This window comes from Hyla sarda, chromosome 4 (genome assembly GCF_029499605.1).
Source record: "Hyla sarda isolate aHylSar1 chromosome 4, aHylSar1.hap1, whole genome shotgun sequence".
NCBI classification, from domain to species: domain Eukaryota; kingdom Metazoa; phylum Chordata; class Amphibia; order Anura; family Hylidae; genus Hyla; species Hyla sarda.
The window spans coordinates 407,925,707-407,946,776 of record NC_079192.1 but is presented as its reverse complement, the minus strand read 5'-3'; the positions used below and the strand labels follow the sequence as shown (position 1 = coordinate 407,946,776).

The 21,070-nt window shown below is 40.0% G+C and overlaps 1 protein-coding gene across 7 annotated transcripts in view; it reads right to left on the bottom strand.

The window, feature by feature from the left end:
• Positions 1-18,933: 18,933 nt before the first annotated feature.
• Positions 18,934-21,070, bottom strand: part of RASSF8 (Ras association domain family member 8) — a 67,945-nt gene continuing 65,808 nt past the window's right edge. For 6 of the 7 annotated variants that reach the window (XM_056517607.1, XM_056517603.1, XM_056517608.1 and 3 more), the window contains 2 exons: positions 20,851-20,989; positions 18,934-20,460 (listed from right to left, as the gene is read on the bottom strand). In XM_056517607.1, coding sequence (XP_056373582.1) covers positions 20,339-20,460; positions 20,851-20,989 — 261 coding nt within the window. In that variant the 3' untranslated portion in view covers positions 18,934-20,338. The remainder of the gene's footprint in view (positions 20,461-20,850; positions 20,990-21,070) is intronic. The other variant, XM_056517602.1, reaches the window with a different exon arrangement.

Genomic DNA, 21,070 nt, shown 5'->3' with positions numbered 1-21,070 from the left:
CAGATTGGCGGAGATTTATCAAAACCTGTGCAGAGGAAAAGTTGCCCAGTTGCCCATAGCAACCAATCAGATCACTTCTTTCATTTTGCAGAGGCCTTTTTTTCAAAAATGAAAGCAGTGATCTGATTGGTTGCTATGGGCAACTGGGCAACTTTTCCTCTGCACAGGTTTTGAGAAATCTTCCCCATTATCTATACTGATACACTGTAACAAACCTTCAGAAGAGAGGAGGATGTATTTAGTTCACAAATAATGTGGCCCTCCAGATGTTGCAAAACTACAACTCCCAGCATGCTTGGGAGTTGTAGTTTTGCAACATCTGGAGGCCCATAGTTTGAAGACCACCTCGGCTCTATTCTTCATTATGGTGGGATATTATATTTCTGTGTTAGATTTTGGAGTTTGAGTTTTTTTTCCAGTTTATATATTAAAAAAAAAGGAAAATAAAAAACATAAAAAACCTAATAAAAGTTTTTCTGCTGAGGAAAATGTTGGGAGCGGAAGCCTCGCGCAGGCAGTAACCTCGGCGTTCTAATTCTGGACATGAAATGTTTTTATTGTTTCACGGATATCCTCCATCACGTCCTCCGCTCCGACACCAACCTGACTGTATTCACCACCATAACCCGGAGCAGCCGCTACAGCGCAATATATACCGCAAGAACACCAGCCCCACTGACCTGTCAATCATAGAAGCACATACTGCCATATATATATCCCCAACAATAGATAGTTATAGTCTTGTATATAGGAGCAGTATTATAGTAGTTATATTCTTGTATATAGGAGCAGTATTATAGTAGTTATATTCTTGTATTTAGGAGCAGTATTATAGTAGTTATATTCTTGTATATAGGAGCAGTATTATAGTAGTTATATTCTTGTATATAGGGGGCAGTATTATAGTAGTTATATTCTTGTATATAGGGGCCAGTATTATAGTAGTTATATTCTTGTATATAGGAGCAGTATTATAGTAGTTATATTCTTGTATATAGGAGCAGTATTATAGTAGTTATATTCTTGTATATAGGATGCAGTATTATAGTAGTTATATTCTTGTATATAGGAGGCAGTATTATAGTAGTTATATTCTTGTATATAGGAGCAGTATTATAGTAGTTATATTCTTGTATATAGGAGCAGTATTATAGTAGTTATATTCTTGTATATAGGAGCAGCATTATAGTAGTTATATTCTTGTATATAGGAGCAGTATTATAGTAGTTATAGTCTTGTATATAGGAGCAGTATTATAGTAGTTATATTCTTGTATATAGGAGACAGTATTATAGTAGTTATATTCTTGTACATAGGGGGCAGTATTATAGTAGTTATATTCTTGTATATAGGGGGCAGTATTATAGTAGTTATATTCTTGTATATAGGAGCAGTATTATAGTAGTTATATTCTTGTATATAGGAGGCAATATTATAGTAGTTATATTCTTGTATATAGGAGCAGTATTATAGTAGTTATATTCTTGTATATAGGAGCAGTATTATAGTAGTTATATTCATGTATATAGGAGCAGTATTATAGTAGTTATATTCTTGTATATAGGAGCAGTATTATAGTAGATATATTCTTGTATATAGGAGCAGTATTATAGTAGTTATATTCTTGTATATAGGAGGCAGTATTATAGTAGTTATATTCTTGTATATAGGAGCAGTATTATAGTAGTTATATTCTTGTATATAGGAGCAGTATTATAGTAGATATATTCTTGAAGTTAGGAGCAGTATTATAGTAGTTATATTCTTGTATATAGGAGCAGTATTATAGTAGTTATATTCTTGTATATAGGAGGCAGTATTATAGATAGTTATATTCCTGTATATAGGAGCAGTATTATAGTAGTTATATTCTTGTATATAGGAGCAGTATTATAGTAGATATATTCTTGTAGATAGGAGCAGTATTATAGTAGTTATATTCTTGTATATAGGAGCAGTATTATAGTAGTTATATTCTTGTATATAGGAGGCAGTATTATAGATAGTTATATTCCTGTATATAGGAGCAGTATTATAGTAGTTATATTCTTGTATATAGGAGCAGCATTATAGTAAATATATTCCTGTATATAGGAGCAGCATTATAGTAGTTATATTCTTGTATATAGGAGCAGTATTATAGTAGTTATATTCTTGTATATAGGAGGCAGTATTATAGTAGTTATATTCTTGTATATAGGGGCAGTATTATAGTAGTTATATTCTTGTATATAGGAGCAGTATTATAGTAGTTATATTCTTGTATATAGCAGTATTATAGTAGTTATATTCCTGTATATAGGGGGCAGTATTATAGTAGTTATATTCTTGTATATAGGGAGAAGTATTATAGTAGATATATTCTTGTATATAGGAGCTGTATTATAGTAATTATATTCTTGTACAAAGTGGCAGTATTATAGTAGTTATATTCTTGTACATTGGAATTCTGTGTATACCCTGTTGTATGATGACCAGATTTGGGAAATATTAAAGATATAATCGCTTTCCTTGATGGACAATTGGAATATGACAAAGTACCATGAGAGACGATGAAGGATCATTGCAGGGTGTCAGACAGCGGGTCACACATTAAGCTGGTGTGGGAGGTCAGCCATGTTCCTGTGGAGTGACTGCCCACGTGAGCGCCTATCACGAGATGCTGGAATATACCCCTGTCCAAAAATAATCCCATGTAACAAGCTGCGGACCCCCGGAGTGAGGCCATTAACAAGGGATTTCACAGATCTCCTCAGATGCTTTGATCTGCACAAGATTCATGCGCCATTTCTAGAGTCACCCTGACCCTAAAAATGATGGGGTCACATGAAGAAGAGGCAGGAGAGGGGGGACAGTAAGCTGAAATGATATAGGACATAGTGATAACGTAGACAGTCCTGAGGGGTGACATGACTGACATGTCCCTGGACAGGTGACATCTCAGGACAGATAGATGTGACAGGTATCAGGAGGGGATTGTCACACTGAATGTACAGGTGGACATCGCCATGACGGGATTATATAAAATACATGGTCTACTGAGATTAATCTGAGGCCCTGGAGCTGAAGGGAAGTCATTATAAGACGTTATATATATCTTCACTAGACAGATATCTCTGTGGATACAGATCCTGAGTCATAGTGTCAGCGAAAGACGTCTGAGTCTAAAGATGGTACAAAATGCTGCATGGAAATAAGCAATAGGTTATTCAATGTGACCCCCCCTATGTACAAATATATAATTTATACTAGTGTATCCTATGTACAAGAATATAGCTACTATAATACTGCTCCTATATACAGGAATATAACTACTATAATACTGCCCCTATATACAAGAATATAACTACTATAATACTGCTCCTATATGCAGGAATATAACTACTATAATACTGCTCCTATATACAAGAATATAACTATATTAATACTGCTCCTATATACAAGAATATATCTACTATAATACTGCTCCTATATACAGGAATATAACTACTATAATACTGCTCCTACATACAAGAATATAACTACTATAATACTGCTCCTATATACAAGAATATAACTACTATAATACTGTCTCCTATATACAAGAATATAACTACTATAATACTGCTCCTATATACAAGAACATAACTACTATAATACTGCTCCTATATACAAGAATATAACTACTATAATACTGCTCCTATATGCAGGAATATAACTACTATAATACTGCTCCTATATACAAGAATATAACTACTATAATACTGCCTCCTATATACAAGAATATAACTACTATAATACTGCTCCTATATACAAGAACATAACTACTATAATACTGCTCCTATATACAAGAATATAACTACTATAATACTTCTCCTATATACAAGAATATAACTACTATAATACTGCTCCTATATACAAGAATATAACTACTATAATACTGCTCCTATATGCAGGAATATAACTACTATAATACTGCTCCTATATACAAGAATATAACTATATTAATACTGCTCCTATATACAAGAATATATCTACTATAATACTGCTCCTATATACAAGAATATAACTACTATAATACTGCCTCCTATATACAAGAATATAACTACTATAATACTGCCTCCTGTGTACAAGAATATAACTACTATAATACTGCCCATATATACAAGAATATAACTACTATAATACTGCCTCCTATATACAAGAATATAACTGCGGAGTTGGAAAGGGTGCAGAGACGCGCGACTAAACTAATATGGGGCATGGAACATCTTAGCTATGAGGAGCGATTAAAGGAGTTACAATTGTTTAGTCTTGAGAAGAGACGTTTAAGGGGGGATATGATAAACGTATATAAGTATATTAATGGCCCATACAAAAAATATGGAGAAAAACTGTTCCAGGTTAAACCCCCCCAAAGGACGAGGGGACACTCCCTCCGTCTGGAGAAGAAAAAGTTTAGTCTCAAGGGGCGACACACCTTCTTTACCGTGAGGACTGTGAATTTATGGAACGGTCTACCTCAGGAACTGGTCACAGTAGGAACAATTAACAGCTTTAAAACAGGATTAGATACATTTATGGAACAAAATAACATTAATGCTTATGAAGAAATATAAAATCCCATCCCTTCCCCAATATCGCGCCACACCCCTACCCCTTAATTCCCTGGTTGAACTTGATGGACATATGTCTTTTTTCGACCGTACTAACTATGTAACTATGTAACTACTATAATACTGCTCCTATATACAAGAATATAACTACTATAATACTGCCCCTATATACAAGAATATAACTACTATAATACTGCCTCCTATGTACAAGAATATAACTATTATAATACTGCCCATATATACAAGAATATAACTACTATAATACTGCCTCCTATATACAAGAATATAACTACTATAATACTGTTCCTATATACAAGAATATAACTACTATAATACTGCCTCCTATGTACAAGAATATAACTGCTATAATACTGCCCATGTATACAAGAATATAACTACTATAATACTGCCTCCTATATACAAGAATATAACTACTATAATACTGCTCCTATATACAAGAATATAACTACTATAATTCTGATCCTATATACAAGAATATAACTACTATAATACTGCCCCTATATACAAGAATATAACTACTATAATACTGCTCCTATATACAAGAATATAACTACTATAATACTGCTCCTATATACAAGAATATAACTACTATAATACTGTTCCTGTATACAAGAATATAACTACTATAATACTGCCTCCTATGTACAAGAATATAACTACTATAATACTGCCCATATATACAAGAATATAACTACTATAATACTGCCTCCTATATACAAGAATATAACTACTATAATACTGCTCCTATATACAAGAATATAACTACTATAATACTGCTCCTATATACAAGAATATAACTACTATAATACTGCCTCCTATATACAAGAATATAACTACTATAATACTGCTCCTATGTACAAGACTATAACTACTATAATACTGCCCCCTATATACAAGAATATAACTACTATAATACCGCCCCCTATGTACAAGATTATGGGTGTAAATGTGAAGGATAGTTTTTGTATGCATGTATATGGCGGTTATATTGAACACTTTGGTGTCAGATATTAGATTTCTCCTTCTTGATAGCCGTTACGGTTCAGACATTGCTCAGGTTTCCTCTAACATCTGCAATGGATATTAAATGGTTAAAATAATCCTATAGGCCTGTGCAGATCCTTGGGCTGATCTGGCTATTTTTGGGAGAGGGTGAAGTCAGGTTGCACACACCAGAGCTGTGACCCAGTCTGATTTTTCGTGTCTTCTAAATGTCACCTCACACAGTGGAAAGGCTGCCTGGGCATCAATCAGACATACCTTTCATTGCACCTAAACATAGCCCACCCGGCCCCTTATATGGGGGGGTCATGTACTTTGTATTAGGATGTTTATCTCTGCACAGAACCTCAATGTATAAACAATAAGGACCAAATTACTAACCCCTAGGGGGGGGCTTGGAACCTAAATGTGAACCAAAAAGAGGAGGATTTAGTGGGGTCTTGGAGTCCCCCACCATGATGCTCCTTGACCCCCACCTGTACGAGGCTTTACCAGTCTAGTACTAGTGGCCTTGTCAGACATGGCTGGGGGGGGGGGGGGGGGGGGGGGGAGGCTCACAAAATTAACACTTTCACTACCCTAGACCACCAGGAGATTTACAATAAACACTTTTAGTACTCTAGACTACCCTAAAATTTACAATGAACCCTTTTCCTACTCTAGACCACCAGGGAATTTACAATGAACTCTTTTACCTTCCTAGACCTCTAGGAAATTAATATTTAACCATTTCACTATACTAGACCACCAGGGAATTTACAATGAACCCTATCACTGTCCTAGACCACCAGGGAGTTTACAATGAACACTTTTATTATTCTAGGTTACCAGTGAATTTACAATGAACCCTTTTACTCTCCTACACCACCAGGGAAATTACATTAAATACATTTACTATCCCAGACCACCAGGGAATATATAATGAACCCTATTAATATCCTAGACCACCAAGAAATTTACAATGAACCCTTTTGCTATCCTAGACCACCAGGGAATTTATAATGAACCCTTTCACTATCCTAGACAACCATGAAATTTATAATGAACCCTTTTATTATCCTAGACTACCAGGGAATTTATAATGAAGCCTTTTACTATCCTAGAACAAAATGGAATTTATAATGAACCCTTTTATTATCCTAGACCACCAGGGAATTTATAATGAAGCCTTTTACTATCCTAGACCACCAGGGAATTTATAATGAACCCTTTTACTACCCTATACCACCAGGGAATATATCATGAACCATTTTACTATCCTAGACTACCAGGGAATTTATAATGAACCCCTTTACTCTCCTGGACCACCAGGGAATAATTAATGAACTTTTTTCCTATCCTAGAAATCTAAATTACATTAAAATAAAAGCATCTAAATGTTGTAACTATGGTGGCCCCAATACAGCACAGGGCCCCATTTCCTATAGAACCAGCCCTGTTGTTTTGTAGACAGATTTCTATAGGCATCAATGAAAGGAAATACAGTGAAGCTTCTCCAAAAGACCACCTCTCGGAAAAGACCACCCCTGTACCCAGACCATGTCGTCCAACAAAATGTCATTATGATATTATAGTCAGACTGCGTAAATCAAATTAATTTTCATTATTGTTTTGGGAGCCATTTGCCTTCATTTTGGTGTGAATCTTAATACATTTCCCACATGTATCCTCACCCCTGAGATGTATACGCCGTCATGTAGTCACCCAGGAGAAAGACTAAAAATCAGCGCACAGTGACAGCACAGGTATTAGAGATTCCCTCAATCTGTGAGGTTTGTGTGCCCCCTGCTGTTTCATTGGTGACATAACATTGATCTGAACTATATTACATGCGCCACCTTGTGGCAGGACGTTGAACTATAATAATTGCATTGCATTTCTTTTAAGCTCCTTTTTATGTTACTTTATGACTCTATCACTCTTTATAATTTTTTTTCTCCGGTATAAAATGTGACTAAAAATCAACAACTCAGGTGTTTTGTTCCTGCTCTGTTTACGCCATTCACCGTGCAGGATCATAAACAATATATATTTATAGTTCGGACAATAACGTACGTGGCGATACCAAATATATATATATATATATATATATATATATATATATATATATATACATACATATATATATATATATATATATATATATATATATTTTTTTTTTTACCATTTGAAAAACAGGAGGGGCTTTTGTTTTTTATATATAAATATTTTTTTTATTTTATTTTACATTTCTTTAGTCCTCATGTGGACTTGTATGAGCAATCATTCGATTGCTCATAAAGATCAGTGCCGTATATATGTTCTTAATTGATGCATTAGATTTGTGCTTTATTGGTAGAGCCTGCCCCATGATGTACATATACGTAATGATTAAGGGGTTAATTAGGAGGGAATGTGCCTCCTTAAAGGGGTACTCCGGTAGAAAACTTTTATTTTTTTTAATCAACTTGTGCCAGAAAGTTAAACAGATTTGTAAATTACTTCTATTAAAAAATGTTTTAATCCTTCCAGTACTACAGATGAAATTATTTTCTTTTTGGAACACAAAGCTCTCTGCTGACATCACGAGCACAGTGCTCTCTGCTGACACCTCTGTCCATTTTAGGAACTGTCCAGAGCAGCATATGTTTGCTATGGGGATTTTCTTCTACTCTGGACAGTTCTTAAAATGGACAGAGATGTCAGCAGAGAGCACTGTGCTCATGATGTCAACAGAGAGCTCTGTGTTCCAAAAAGAAAATAATTTCCTCTGTAGTATGCAGCAGCTAATAAGTACTAGAAGGATTAAGATTTTTTAATAGAAGTAATTTACAAATCTGTTTAACTTTCTGGCACAAGTTGATTAAAAAAAAATAAATGTTTTCCACCGGAGTACCCCTTTAAGGACCCATGACGTACGCGTACATCATGAGTCCGCTCCCGATCTATAACGCGGGGCCACGGAGTGTCGGGTCGGGCCTCTAACAACCCGTGGCTAATAGCACACAGCATTGATCGCGGTGCCGCGCGCTATTAACCCTTTAGATGCGGCGTTCAAAGTTGAACGCTGCGTGTAAAGTGAAAGTGAAACCATGCCGGTTAGCTCAGGGAGCTGTTCGGGATAGCCGCGGCGAAATCGCGGCATCCCGAACAGCTTACAGGTCAGCTGGAGGATCCCTACCTGCCTCCTCTCTGTCCGATCGCCGAATGACTGCTCAGTGCCTGAGGTCCAGGCATGAGCAGTCAAGCGGCAGAATCATCGATCAGTGGTTTCTTATGAGAAACCACTGATCAATGTGAAAGATCAGTGTGTGCAGTGTTATAGGTCCCTATGGGATAACAATGATCAGTGTGTGCAGTGTTATAGGTCCCTATGGGATAACAATGATCAGTGTGTGCAGTGTTATAGGTCCCTATGGGATAACAATGATCAGTGTGTGCAGTGTTATAGGTCCCTATGGGATAACAATGATCAGTGTGTGCAGTGTTATAGGTCCCTATGGGATAACAATGATCAGTGTGTGCAGTGTTATAGGTCCCTATGGGAGCTATAACACTGCAAAAAAAAAAAAAGTTAAAAAAAGTGAATAAAGATCATTTAACCCCTCCCCTATTAAAAGTTTGAATCACCCCCCTTTTCCCCAAAAAAAAGTGTAAATAAAAAGAAACATAAACATATGTGGTATCGCTGCGTGCGGAAATGTCCGAATTATCATTAATTAAACCGCACGGTCAATGGCGTATGCGGAAAAAAATTCAAAAGTACAAAATAGTGCATTATATGGTACCGCTAAAAACTTCAGATCATGGCGCAAAAAATGAGCCCTTATACCGCCCCATACGCAGAAAAATAAAAAAGTTATAGGGGTCAGAAGATGTCAATTTTAAACGTATAAATTTTCCTGCATGTAGTTATGATTTTTTCCAGAAGTACGACAAAATCAAACCTATATAAGGCTGGGTTCACGCCACGTTTTGTTAACTACGGTTCCCGCGGTCGACCACGTTTTTGCCTGCGGTCGGGAAACCGCATACAGCCGAAAACGAAGCTAACCGGAGGCTGCGGTTCACTCCGGTCGGCTCATAGACATGCATTAAATACGGTTCCCGAATACGGCTGAGTGTGGGCGCCGCGATTAAGCCCCTCCCCCCTCCTCCCAGCCGTATACGGGAACCGTAGTTAACAAAATGTGGCGTGAACCCAGCCTAAGTAGGGGGTCATTTTAATCGTATGGACCTACAGAATAAAGAGAATGTGTCATTTTTAGCGAAAAATGTACTATGTAGAAACGGAAGCCTCCAAAAGTTACAAAATGGCATTTTTTTTCTTCAATTTTGTCTCACACTGATTTATTTTCCCGTTTCGACGTGGATTTTTGGGTAAAATGACTGACGTCATTACAAAGTAGAATTGGTGGCGCAAAAAATAAGCCATCATATGGATTTTTAGGTGCAAAATTGAAAGGGTTATGATTTTTAAAAGGTGAGGAGGAAAAAAAACGCCTCCGGCTGTCCGGGAATGCTGGGAGTTGTAGTTTTACCACACCTGGGGGCACCCTGGTTGGCAAAAACTGCCTTAGGGAGAGTATTCATTGGTATAGGCAGTTTTCCAGGGCAAAACTATCTGGGAAAACAAGTATGCAAAATAGATCTCCTCCAGAAATCAGCTCTCTAGTGCCATCTAATGGTGGTAACTTCCCTGCATCATTGACTTACAGTGAAGCTTCCTTCAATCGGTGGCACTAGAGAGCAAGTGCTTTCTTTCTGGTTCCTTCTTCTGGAGAAACGCGAGTTCCCCCTAGCAACCAATCAGATCATTTCTTTCACTTTCATTTTTCAGAGCCATTTTCAAAAATGAAAGAAACGATCTGATTGGTTGCTATGGGCAGCTCAGCAACTTTTCCTCTGGACGGGTTTCGATAAATTTCCCCCATAGAATGTACATTTTTACACATCCAAAACTGCATTAAAAAACGTAAATAATTCTGTCCTGTGTACATTTGTCTTGAGTCGGAGTGACCCTTTATATGGATATGTCTCGGCTTAAATTGTGAGGGGGGACTGCAAACTGTGCGGCAACTTCATCTGTCCAGAACAATTATGATCTCTGACTAGTCATGCGGCGACTAATTTCTGGAAATCCTCTAATGGCCTCATTACTAGGGCCTCATCTCCAGACGGTCAGCACTATGTGGCGGATTATGTAATACCCCATTGCCCATCTTTCAGGGCCAAACGCCCTCTCACAGCCCTAAAAACACTCAAACCTGTTATCAGTCATTACATTTTGTAACAAAATCCTTATTTCTATCTTATAGATATAGGTATATGTGGTAACGGGGTGTGATGAGGGCAGATATTGTTACCCTAGAGGTAGATGGAATTACCCGACGGGCAGATGTTGTTACCCTAGGGGCAGATGGCATTAACCCCTTGCATTCGTGACGCCAGGGTGTGGTTTATCCTCGATACCACCTGAAGGTATACCGCTGGATCCTGGGCTAGGCACAGGGGCAATGATGACTCTAATGCCAAGTTACGGATAACGGTAGCTTTACTGAGGGTAGACAGATGGTAAAGTCTATAGAGTTCAGCCAGGGCCCAAGGAGGTGACCAGTGATGCAGAGACCTAAAGGGCTTGCTGGGATTTGTAGTAGATATGGTCGATTTAATGCAGGCCACGTTGACTTGACAAATGGTGACTGACTTAACTGATGACTGACAATACTAAGACTGTGGTCACTTGTAGCCTCTTGTGGCTGCAGACTGGACTTGAGGCTCCTAGGACTCTGGACTCTCTAGGACTCGACCACAGCAAAGACTTGTAAGGAAAGAGAGAGAAGCTCCACCCAGGGCTTATATGGGGAGACTGGCAGGTCACGTGACCCCTGGGATCACCTGGTCACTGGTACCTCCTGGGTAACAATCACATGACAAGTCACATGGTGAACAGTCTTAAAGTGACAACGCTTTCTGAACACATTACATGGTATAATACATTAGAAACATGTTTACATGGGGGGACAGATGCAATGGGGGCCCAGGGGACACTGTAGGGAGGCTGCCTGACAGAGCAGCAAGGGTACGGGGTAACACTTCCCATACTGGGCCACCACATATAGATTTCTGAGTGCAGCCTGCAGTGTAAAGTAAGGAGGATTTTTTAAAAATGTTTGTTATTCAGGTTGCCATGGCCACAGTCACACTCGATGTATCACTTTATAGATTTCCATTATCATTTTGTTAGTCTGAATGATCAGATATTTAGGTTTGTTTTGACTATTATGCCTTTTTCCATATTGCTGTCACATGATGAGATGGCGACAACTGTGATTCGTTCCTTGGAACATCTCAGCACAGCAAGGTCTTGTGACACCACAGGAATGGTTGGAATTATTACTTGGGGATAGACCTACCTACTTACAGAGGGGACTACCTACCTACTGGGGATCCTACATAATGATGGGAGCTACCTACCTACTGTGGGGTCTTACATAAAGATGGGAGAAGCATTATTACTGGGGGCAGGACCTGCCTACTTACAGAGGTGACTACCTTCCTTCTGGGGAACCCTACATAATGAGGGGGGGGGGTAGCATTATTACTGGGGAAGGGACCTACCTACCTACGGAGGGATCCTACATAATGGTGGTTGGCATTATCACTTAGAGAGGGACATGTCTACTTATAGAGGAGGATACCTACCTACTTGGGTATCCTACATAATAGGGGGTCCTTCTTGCCTACTGGTGGATCCTACCTAATGCAGTAGGTTCGAACTACCTAACAGATACCTGATGTGCCTACTTAATAGAGAGACTTACCAACCAGAGGACCTACCTGGCTACCTATCTACTGGGTGGACCTACTTACCTATTGGAAGACCTACTTAACAGGGTCCCTGCCTAAAACTACCTAATGGGGAGGACATATTTACCAACCAGGGATACTGCCTACCTAATGAGGGGACCTATGTATGTCATGGGTAGGACTTACCTACATACTTAATGGGGAGAGGGCTTCTTAAGTAACTGGGGGACTCACATAACTCATCTACCTACTTATTCTTGATGTCATGTGACATGGGGTACTATCCTGCTGGAAGTATCATCAGAAGATGGTCCCTCATAATGGGATGGACATGGTCAGTAATAATACCCAAGTAGGCTGTCATGTTTATACCATGCTTAGTAGGTACTAAGCATGCCCAGAAAATGTCCCCCACACCATTACAGCACCAGCCTGAACCTTTCCTTCCAGGCAGGAGGGATCCATGTAATTTACGCCAAATTCTGACCCTGCCATCTAAATGTCCCAGCTGGAATGGAAACTCATCAGACCAAGCTACGTTCTTCCATTGTCCCGCTTTGGTGCCTGTGTCAATTGTAGCCTCAGTTTCCTGTTGTTAGCTGACAGGAGTGGCCCCCGATGTGGTCTTCTGCTGCTGTAGCCCATCTGCCCATTCTTCTCTGACATCAGCTTTAAAGGTGTACTCTGGTGGAAAAACATCTTATCCCCTATTCAAAGCATAGGGGATAAGATGTCTGATTGTGGGGGGGGGGGGGGGCTGCCGCTGGTGCACCCCGATCATCCATGCACAGAGCGAACTCCGCTTCATGCTGGATGACTGGCGACTACAGCCGCCACGCCTCTGCCGTACTAGCCATCATGCCCCCTCCTATAGACATGAATGGAGGGGGCGTGGCATGACAAACACGGAAGCTCCGCTGCCGGCCCAGAGATCACAGGGGGGTCCCCAGCGGCAGGACCCCCGCGATCAGACATCTTAGATGTTTTTTGCTGGAGTACCCCGTTAAAATTACCCCTTTAAAAAAAATAAAAAATAAAAGGGATAATCTAGTTTAGAAGAGCCCCTTTGATAAACTCATAAGGGATAATTACAAAGGGGGCCTCTATCTTTGGAGGACTTGTCCTGTTCTGTCTTATGCAAACTACTTATCGATTTGAATGAACATTGTGTAATGCTCAGTTTCTCCTGTGGAGGAGCTGCAGAAAATTAGAACACGTACTGCAAGGTTCCCAACAGATTACAGCTGATCCCTGAAGGTTAGTACGGATTTTCAAGGCGGAGAACCCCCATAGCTTTCATAAGTTAGCACTGTATTAGTTGGCGCTCTCAGTGGGGGTGGGGCCAGCAACAAGATTTACTATAGAATTCTAGTACCTTGATGCATTAGCGGATTAATAAAGACAGGAGACAGATTTCCCAGTGTGTGCGGGATTATATTTATATGCAACAAATCCATGTTTTTTTGTTTGTTTTTTTTTTTTACTTTTTTTATGCATTTCGTAGCAATATTTAACAATGTGTGGATAAAATCCGAAAATAGATAATATCGGTAACAGAAAATAGATAATTACATATAATACAGCGTTTGCATCGAAGCAAAAAAGCCGAGCTTAAAAGTTCATTCACAGTTTCTGAGCATGTCCAAAGTCGCGTTCACGTAAATATATATATATCTATATACTGCATATAGCATCATCCAATCAGAAAGCACAACAGTCCATTCGCAATTCAGATTACATTTCCTTCAATAAAAGTGCGGTCGCCTACATACCGCGGTGGCAGCCATTTTGTTTACTGGCCTGTTCGTACACTGAGGCAGCGTTTCCCAAGCAGGGCTCCTCCAGCTGTTGCAAAACAACAACTCCCAGCATGGCCGGACAGCTGATGGCTGGGAGTTGTAGTTTTGCAACAGCTGGAGGCACCCTGTTTGGGAAACACTGCACTGGGGAGTGGTCATATCAATGGTGCCATGTCTCTTTTTTTTTTAGACTCAAAAATACCGTAACAGAGGCCACTATAATATGTGTACAATGTCTTACAAGAAAATAATATGTATGTGTGTGTGTGTATGTATATATATATATATATATATATATATATATATATATATATACACATACCGGCAAACATATGGAGTCTGAAGCGTATACAGATACATGATATATAGTCACCATGATCAATTGAATCTCAAAATGGCCGCCATCCACGTCAATATTTGCCGCCCATTAGACCAGGTTCACCTGTTTTGCCTATTTTTTATTTATTTATTTTATAGGGGGGAAAAAAAGCTAAAAACTGTTTCCATGTGAATGCGGCCTAACACAATATTATTGCTGTAATCAGCGCGGTAACTCTCAAATGTCCATTTACACTCGCTATGTAACATGCACCCTTCGCTTCTTTGTTTTGCCACACAGGGCCAGGCTGCACGTTGCGGCATTTCGCAATGTGTGCCCTCAACCATTCATTTGATCATTAGGGTTTTTATAATTTGATAGGCAATGGATACGGAATAAAGAAAATAATGTGGGGAACTACAAGTCTCAGCTTTCCACGTTTGGCTGCTCATGGTGGGCCTTGTTGCCCTTAGCAACCAATCAGGGACCAGCTTTCATTTTCCAGTCTCCACTAGAGAAATTAAATCTGTAATCTGATTGGTTGCTATGGGCGACATGGCAACCATTAGCCTGAAGCATGAGGCCTAGTCTACACATGACTCCTTTTGTTGTCATTGAAGTAAAGTTAAAGGGGTATTACAGCCATTCTGACAGCTGGGGACCCCCAACTGTCACTAAAACATGGCACCCCCTACAGCTGCACAACCATAGCTAGAGCATATATCAATGGAGTGACGATCTAGCTTCGCCAATTAAACTCTATGGTTGTCGTGGTCATGTTGTCGTAGTCGGTGGGGATCCAACAGTCGGACCCCTATCACTTATCCCCCTGTTTAGCAAGCAGTGTGTCTCCAGCTGTTGCAAAACTACTACTTCCAGCATGCCCTATCCGGGCATGCTGGAAGTTGTAGTTTTGCAACAAATGGAGGTACACTGCTTGGGAAACACTGACCCATCTATTGGATCAGTGATTAAAAACTTGCGGATGGAACACCCCTTTAACAACGTCAATTAAAGGCAAGGTTCACACTAGAGATGAGGGAACTTACAGTAAATTTATCACAAATTTATAAATTTGTCACGAACTTCTCGGCTCGGCAGTTGATGGCTTATCCTGCATAAATTAGTTCAGCTTTCAGGTGCTCCTGTGGGCTGGAAAAGATGGATACAGTCCTAGGAGACTCTTTCCTAGGACTGTATCCACCTTTTCCAGCCCACGGGTGCACCTGAAAGCTGAACTATTTTATGCAGGATAAGTCATCAACTGCTGAGCCGAGAAGTTCGTGACGAATCGAATTTATTGTAGGTTCGCTCATCTCTAGTTCACACACAAAAAAAATAGGGCTTTGTTGACAGCTTATTGACTAGGTTACTGACCACTGCTCCACTCCAGAAGCAGTGGTCAGGCTGGTGTGTGTAAATATAAATATATATATATATATGCAGTGGTCCCTCAACATACGATGGTAATCCGTTCCAAATGGACCATCGTTTATTGAAACCATCGTATGTTGAGGGATCCGTGCAGTGTAAAGTATAGGACAGTGGTCTACGACCTGGGGACCTCCAGATGTTGCAAAACTACAACACCCAGCATGCCCGGACAGCCAACGGCACTTGAAGACCACTGGTATTGGAGGTTGTACTCACGTGTCCCCGCCGCTCCGGACCGTCACCGCTGCCCTGGATGTTGCCCTCCATCGCTGTCGCCGCGTCCCCGGGGTGTCCCCGGCGCTCCGGCAAGGCCTCTGCTTCCCCGGCATCCTCGCTTTCCGTCGCCGCCATCACGTCGCTACGCACGCCGCTCCTATTGGATGACGCGACGGCGTGCGCAGCGATGTGATGACGACGATGAAGAGCGCCGACGATGCAGGGGATCCCGAAGAGGACGCGCCGGAGCCCCGAGGACAGGTAAGTGATCGTCAGCGGACCACACAAGGCACCGTAAACGGCTATCCGGGGGCAGCTGAAGCAGTCTGCGCTGCCGGATAGCCGTTTATGCGATGGCCCCGACATACAAAAGCATCGTATGTTGATGCTGCCTCTGAGAGGCCATTGCATGTTGAAAGGATCGTATGTCGGGGCCATCGTAGGTCGGGGGGTCACTGTATATATCCCTATTAGGGTGTTGACAACCACTCCAACCTAGAAATGGTGATTGGCTCTTTTAAGGTGGAGCGGTGGTCAGTAACCTAGGCAATGAGCTGTCAACAAGGGAAGAAACGGAGGAAAGGAACAGGAATATGGAGAAATGTGCTAGATAAGCTTTTTTTTCTTAACTTAAAGGAGTACTCCAGTCCAGTGCAATAAAACTTATCTTGTATCCACAGGATAGGGGATAAGTTTTACATTGCAGGTGGTCCAACCATTGGGGACCCCCCCCCGACCCCCCCCCCCCCCACGATTTACTGCACAGCACCCCGGCAGTCACTAGGAAGGGAGCAAGCCATAGTAGACACGCCCCCTCAATGTTTCTCTATGGGAACTCGGAAAGAATAATAATAATAATTTTAAAAAATTATACATGTTTGACCATACATACAAGTAACAAGCAACTCCCATATATTAGTCCCGCACTGCAACATGCTATCCCCATAGAGGCAGCCATTTTAAATTGCTCATCTCCACAAACACGGCAGCCCAGGTGGTAGCGCAAAGCTATAGGAATGTACAATACAAACATCCTCCATTACGTTATATAAATGTGAAAAAAATGTGGTAAAAATACATATACAAAAAAAAACGTGTCTGCGTTCCGACCGTATAAAGCTATCGCGCCCTTCTAGTGAAGAATAATTCCTTACATGCATTCATACTAGATCCCTCCCCGGATGCGATCGCCTCAGGTTGTCATTAGCTTATCGCAATACGCTTCAAACCTTTGGCGAGTGTGTCAGTTTATCTGGGAAAGCGCACGCAGATTGTCCGCTTTTTGGCAAAAAATAAAAATACATGTGAATGTATAGAACTACATTCTATAGTGCAGTGGTCTCCAACCTGCGGACCTCCAGATGTTGCAAAACTACAACTCCCAGCATGCCCGGACAGCCAAAGGCTGTCCGGGCATGCTGGGAGTTGTAGTTTTGCAACATCTGGAGGTCCGCAGGTTGGAGACCACTGCTATAGTGAATGATATAAGAATAAATAGAAATAAGGAGCTGGAGTGTTCGCTTTGTAGGAGTCCTGTAATCCAGTATCCGACTGATAATCCGGAATCTCAAAGAAAAAACAACAACTTTTTTTAAGTTAGTACATGACGGTGACGTTTTGCAATTGGTTGTTTTTATGATTTTTTTTATGGCTATTTGATAATCCACAATATTTTAAAGGGGTACTCCAGTGGAAACCTTTTTTTTTTTTTTTAAATCAACTGGTGCCAGAAAGTTAAACAGATTTGTAAATCACTTCTATTAAAAAATCTTAATCCTTCCAGTACTTTTTAGGGGCTGTATACTAAAGAGAAATACAAAAAATAAATGCATTTCCTCTTATGTCCTGACCACAGTGCTCTCTGCTGACCTCTGCTGTCCATTTTAGGAACTGTCCAGAGCTGGAGAAAATCCCCATAGCAAACATATGCTGCTCTGGACAGTTCCTAAAATGGACAGCAGAGGTCAGAAGAGAGCACTGTGGTCAGGACATAAGAGGAAATGCATTTCTTTTTTGTATTTCTCTTTAGTATACAGCCCCTAAAAAGTACTGGAAGGATTAAGATTTTTTAATAGACGTGATTTACAAATCTGTTTAACTTTCTGGCACCAGTTGATTTAAAAAAAAAAATAATTAAAAAAAAAAGTTTTCCACGAGAGTACCCCTTTAAGATCAGTTTGATGATGTCGATGCCGAACTAAAGGAATTGTGCTGTATATGTTTATTTATTGCCTTCAGGAATGTGACATTGAATAGACAGAAAATTCTAAAAAAATAATATCCGTGTTGCCCATAGCAACCAGATTTTTATATTTGGGTAGGACTCGCATGGACCTGCCTGGGTCACTGCCCCATTTATTTAAATATCAAAAATTGGGAATCTGCTATTGTCCTTAAAGGGGTACTCCGGTGGAAAACTTTTTTTTTTTTTTTTTTTTTTTTTTAAATCAACTGGTGCCAGAAAGTTAAACAAATTTGTAAATTACTTCTATTAAAAAATCTTAATCCTTCCAGAACTTATTAGCTGCTGAATACTACAGAGGAAATTATTTTATTTTTGGAACACAGAGCTCTCTGCTAAATCACGAGCACAGTGCTCTCTGCTGACATCTCTGTCCATTTTAAGAACTGTCCAGAGTAGGAGAAAAACCCCATAGCAAACATATGCTGTTCTGGACAGTTCCTAAAATGGACAGAGATGTCAGCAGAGAGCACTGTGGTCGTGATGTCAGCAGAGAGCTCTGTGTTCCAAAAAGAAAATATTTTCTTCTGTAGTATTCAACAGCTAATAAGTATTGGAAGGATTAAGATTTTTAATAGAAGTAATTTACTTTCTGGCACCAGTTGATTTAAAAAAAAAAAAAAGTTTTCCACCAAAGTACCCCTTTAAAGGGGTACTCTGTCTGATCTCCAGAACGGGGCCCTAAATCTCCCCGCTGCATGGACTTCGGGGTTAGAACATGCTCCATGTGCCCTCTAGGGGAGAGCTGGAGATACCAGAGTACAACATTTTTGAATCTCCCATGGAGAATGCATACAGAATGTGCCGAACCGATGCACCATGCAGTGGGGAGATTCGGGGCCCGCTGTGGACACCGCAGGGGATCCAAGAGATCAGACATTTATCCCCTTATCCTCTGGGTAGGGGATATGTTTTAAAATACTGGAATACACCATTAAATACTTCCACAACCTACAGAAAGTTGGCACCAGATTGTATCTGGCTTCCATTGGCCATTCCTTATTTTATAAGCCCCGCCTTTGAGGAGCTAAGGACCTGGCAATTATAGGCCACTCCTTATTTTATAAACCCCACCTCTGAGAAGCTATACATTTAAACTGGACCATGGAATGGTTCGGAAGTGTGGTCTCATTTATATTTCTACATATATAGAAAATATACAGCAAAAGTCCAATAATCTGGCACCTAAACGTCCATTACCAGACCAGACCAGCTAGACCCGAATCCCGGATGCTGGATTATTAGAATACTGTCTACCTTTGACCTGAATACTTGGTAGTCCAGATGATCTGATAGGCCGGTAAGTCCCGCAGATACTACTGGATTCCTGCTGTAACCATCAGGATTTAATACTGTCATCCCTACTAGAAAATCCCACAAAAAGTTTCGACGTGCTTCTAAGTAACACTGTTCCGGTTAAAGATTGAGCAGAAAAAAAAAAGTACTATGAAATACAGGACATTAAATATATAACAAATACAATATTGTCTTATCATTGGTATGAGATACAAAAGCAGATGGAAAAATATATATATATATTTATATCACTTTTAACCCTTCCTTAGATGCAGAACGTTTCCAGCCAGTCTTTTGTTCCGTATGAAACAATACTTCAAAAACGGTATCCAAAAAAAAAAAATCGGATAAAAAAGTGTCGACCTCAGGCCGACACGTCAGCAATGTCGTATTGCTCGATACTTATTTGATGGTTTCCATCGGTGATTTCCTCGCGAAGAGTTGGAAAAATACATGGGGGGGGGGGGGGTGGATTGAGGGGAATTAGGTTTCAAGACTTCTTAAGCCTGAAAGCCGAATGATGAGGAGAACTCGCTACTCTTCAAGGTAGGAGAGTTGTGTAGAAATGTAAAGTAACGTCCACAGCCGGTCTTTTTTGTAGAGTTCACCCGAAAGCGGCGTGTAGTTATACGTAGATGCCCTCGGGGTTAAAGCCTGAAGACAAGGCATTCTGGAGGATCCTTAGGTTACTCGGAAGTTGTCTCGAAGTCACGGGCCGCTTTAGAGACCCTGACTGGAATGGTGGCTCTAAGAAAGTAAAAAAATAAATTAATAGATAAATAAAAATGTTATATTAAATTGTAAAAAAAATTTAACTTTTTGTAATAGTGACACCTACTGCCAACAAGAGGTACTGCATTCATTGTATCAATTTATTGGACGATTTATTAAAAGTATTAGTGTTCTGTAGTATTTACGCAGCAAATTTTTCTTTTCTTTTTTTTGGGGGAGGGGGGGGGGGTTCGTTTTTTTTCCCCTCCTACGCTTTTTAATAGCCATAAGTCTTTTAATTCTTCAACTACAGACCCATATAAGGCTCATTTCACGCTGGGCCAATTGTACTTTGTAAGACATCACTCAATTTATCACAAAGTCTAAGGCAACATGGCGGATCATGGCGAACTGAAGAAATCGTACCTTTTTCTGGCGTTGGGAATTCCGTCTCGCTAGGCTCTGCAGGCAGCACCGTAACCTTGGTACCAGTCTGCTGGATAAACTGTTGGAGATTCACTTGTCGGAGTTCTTTGGTCAACTGTTCGAGTTCCTGCTCTCGCTCCTTAAGGGAAGGGAAATCAAGGAAATTTTTTTTTTAAATAGTTGTAACTTTTCCTTAAAAAAATTAAAAAAATTATAATAA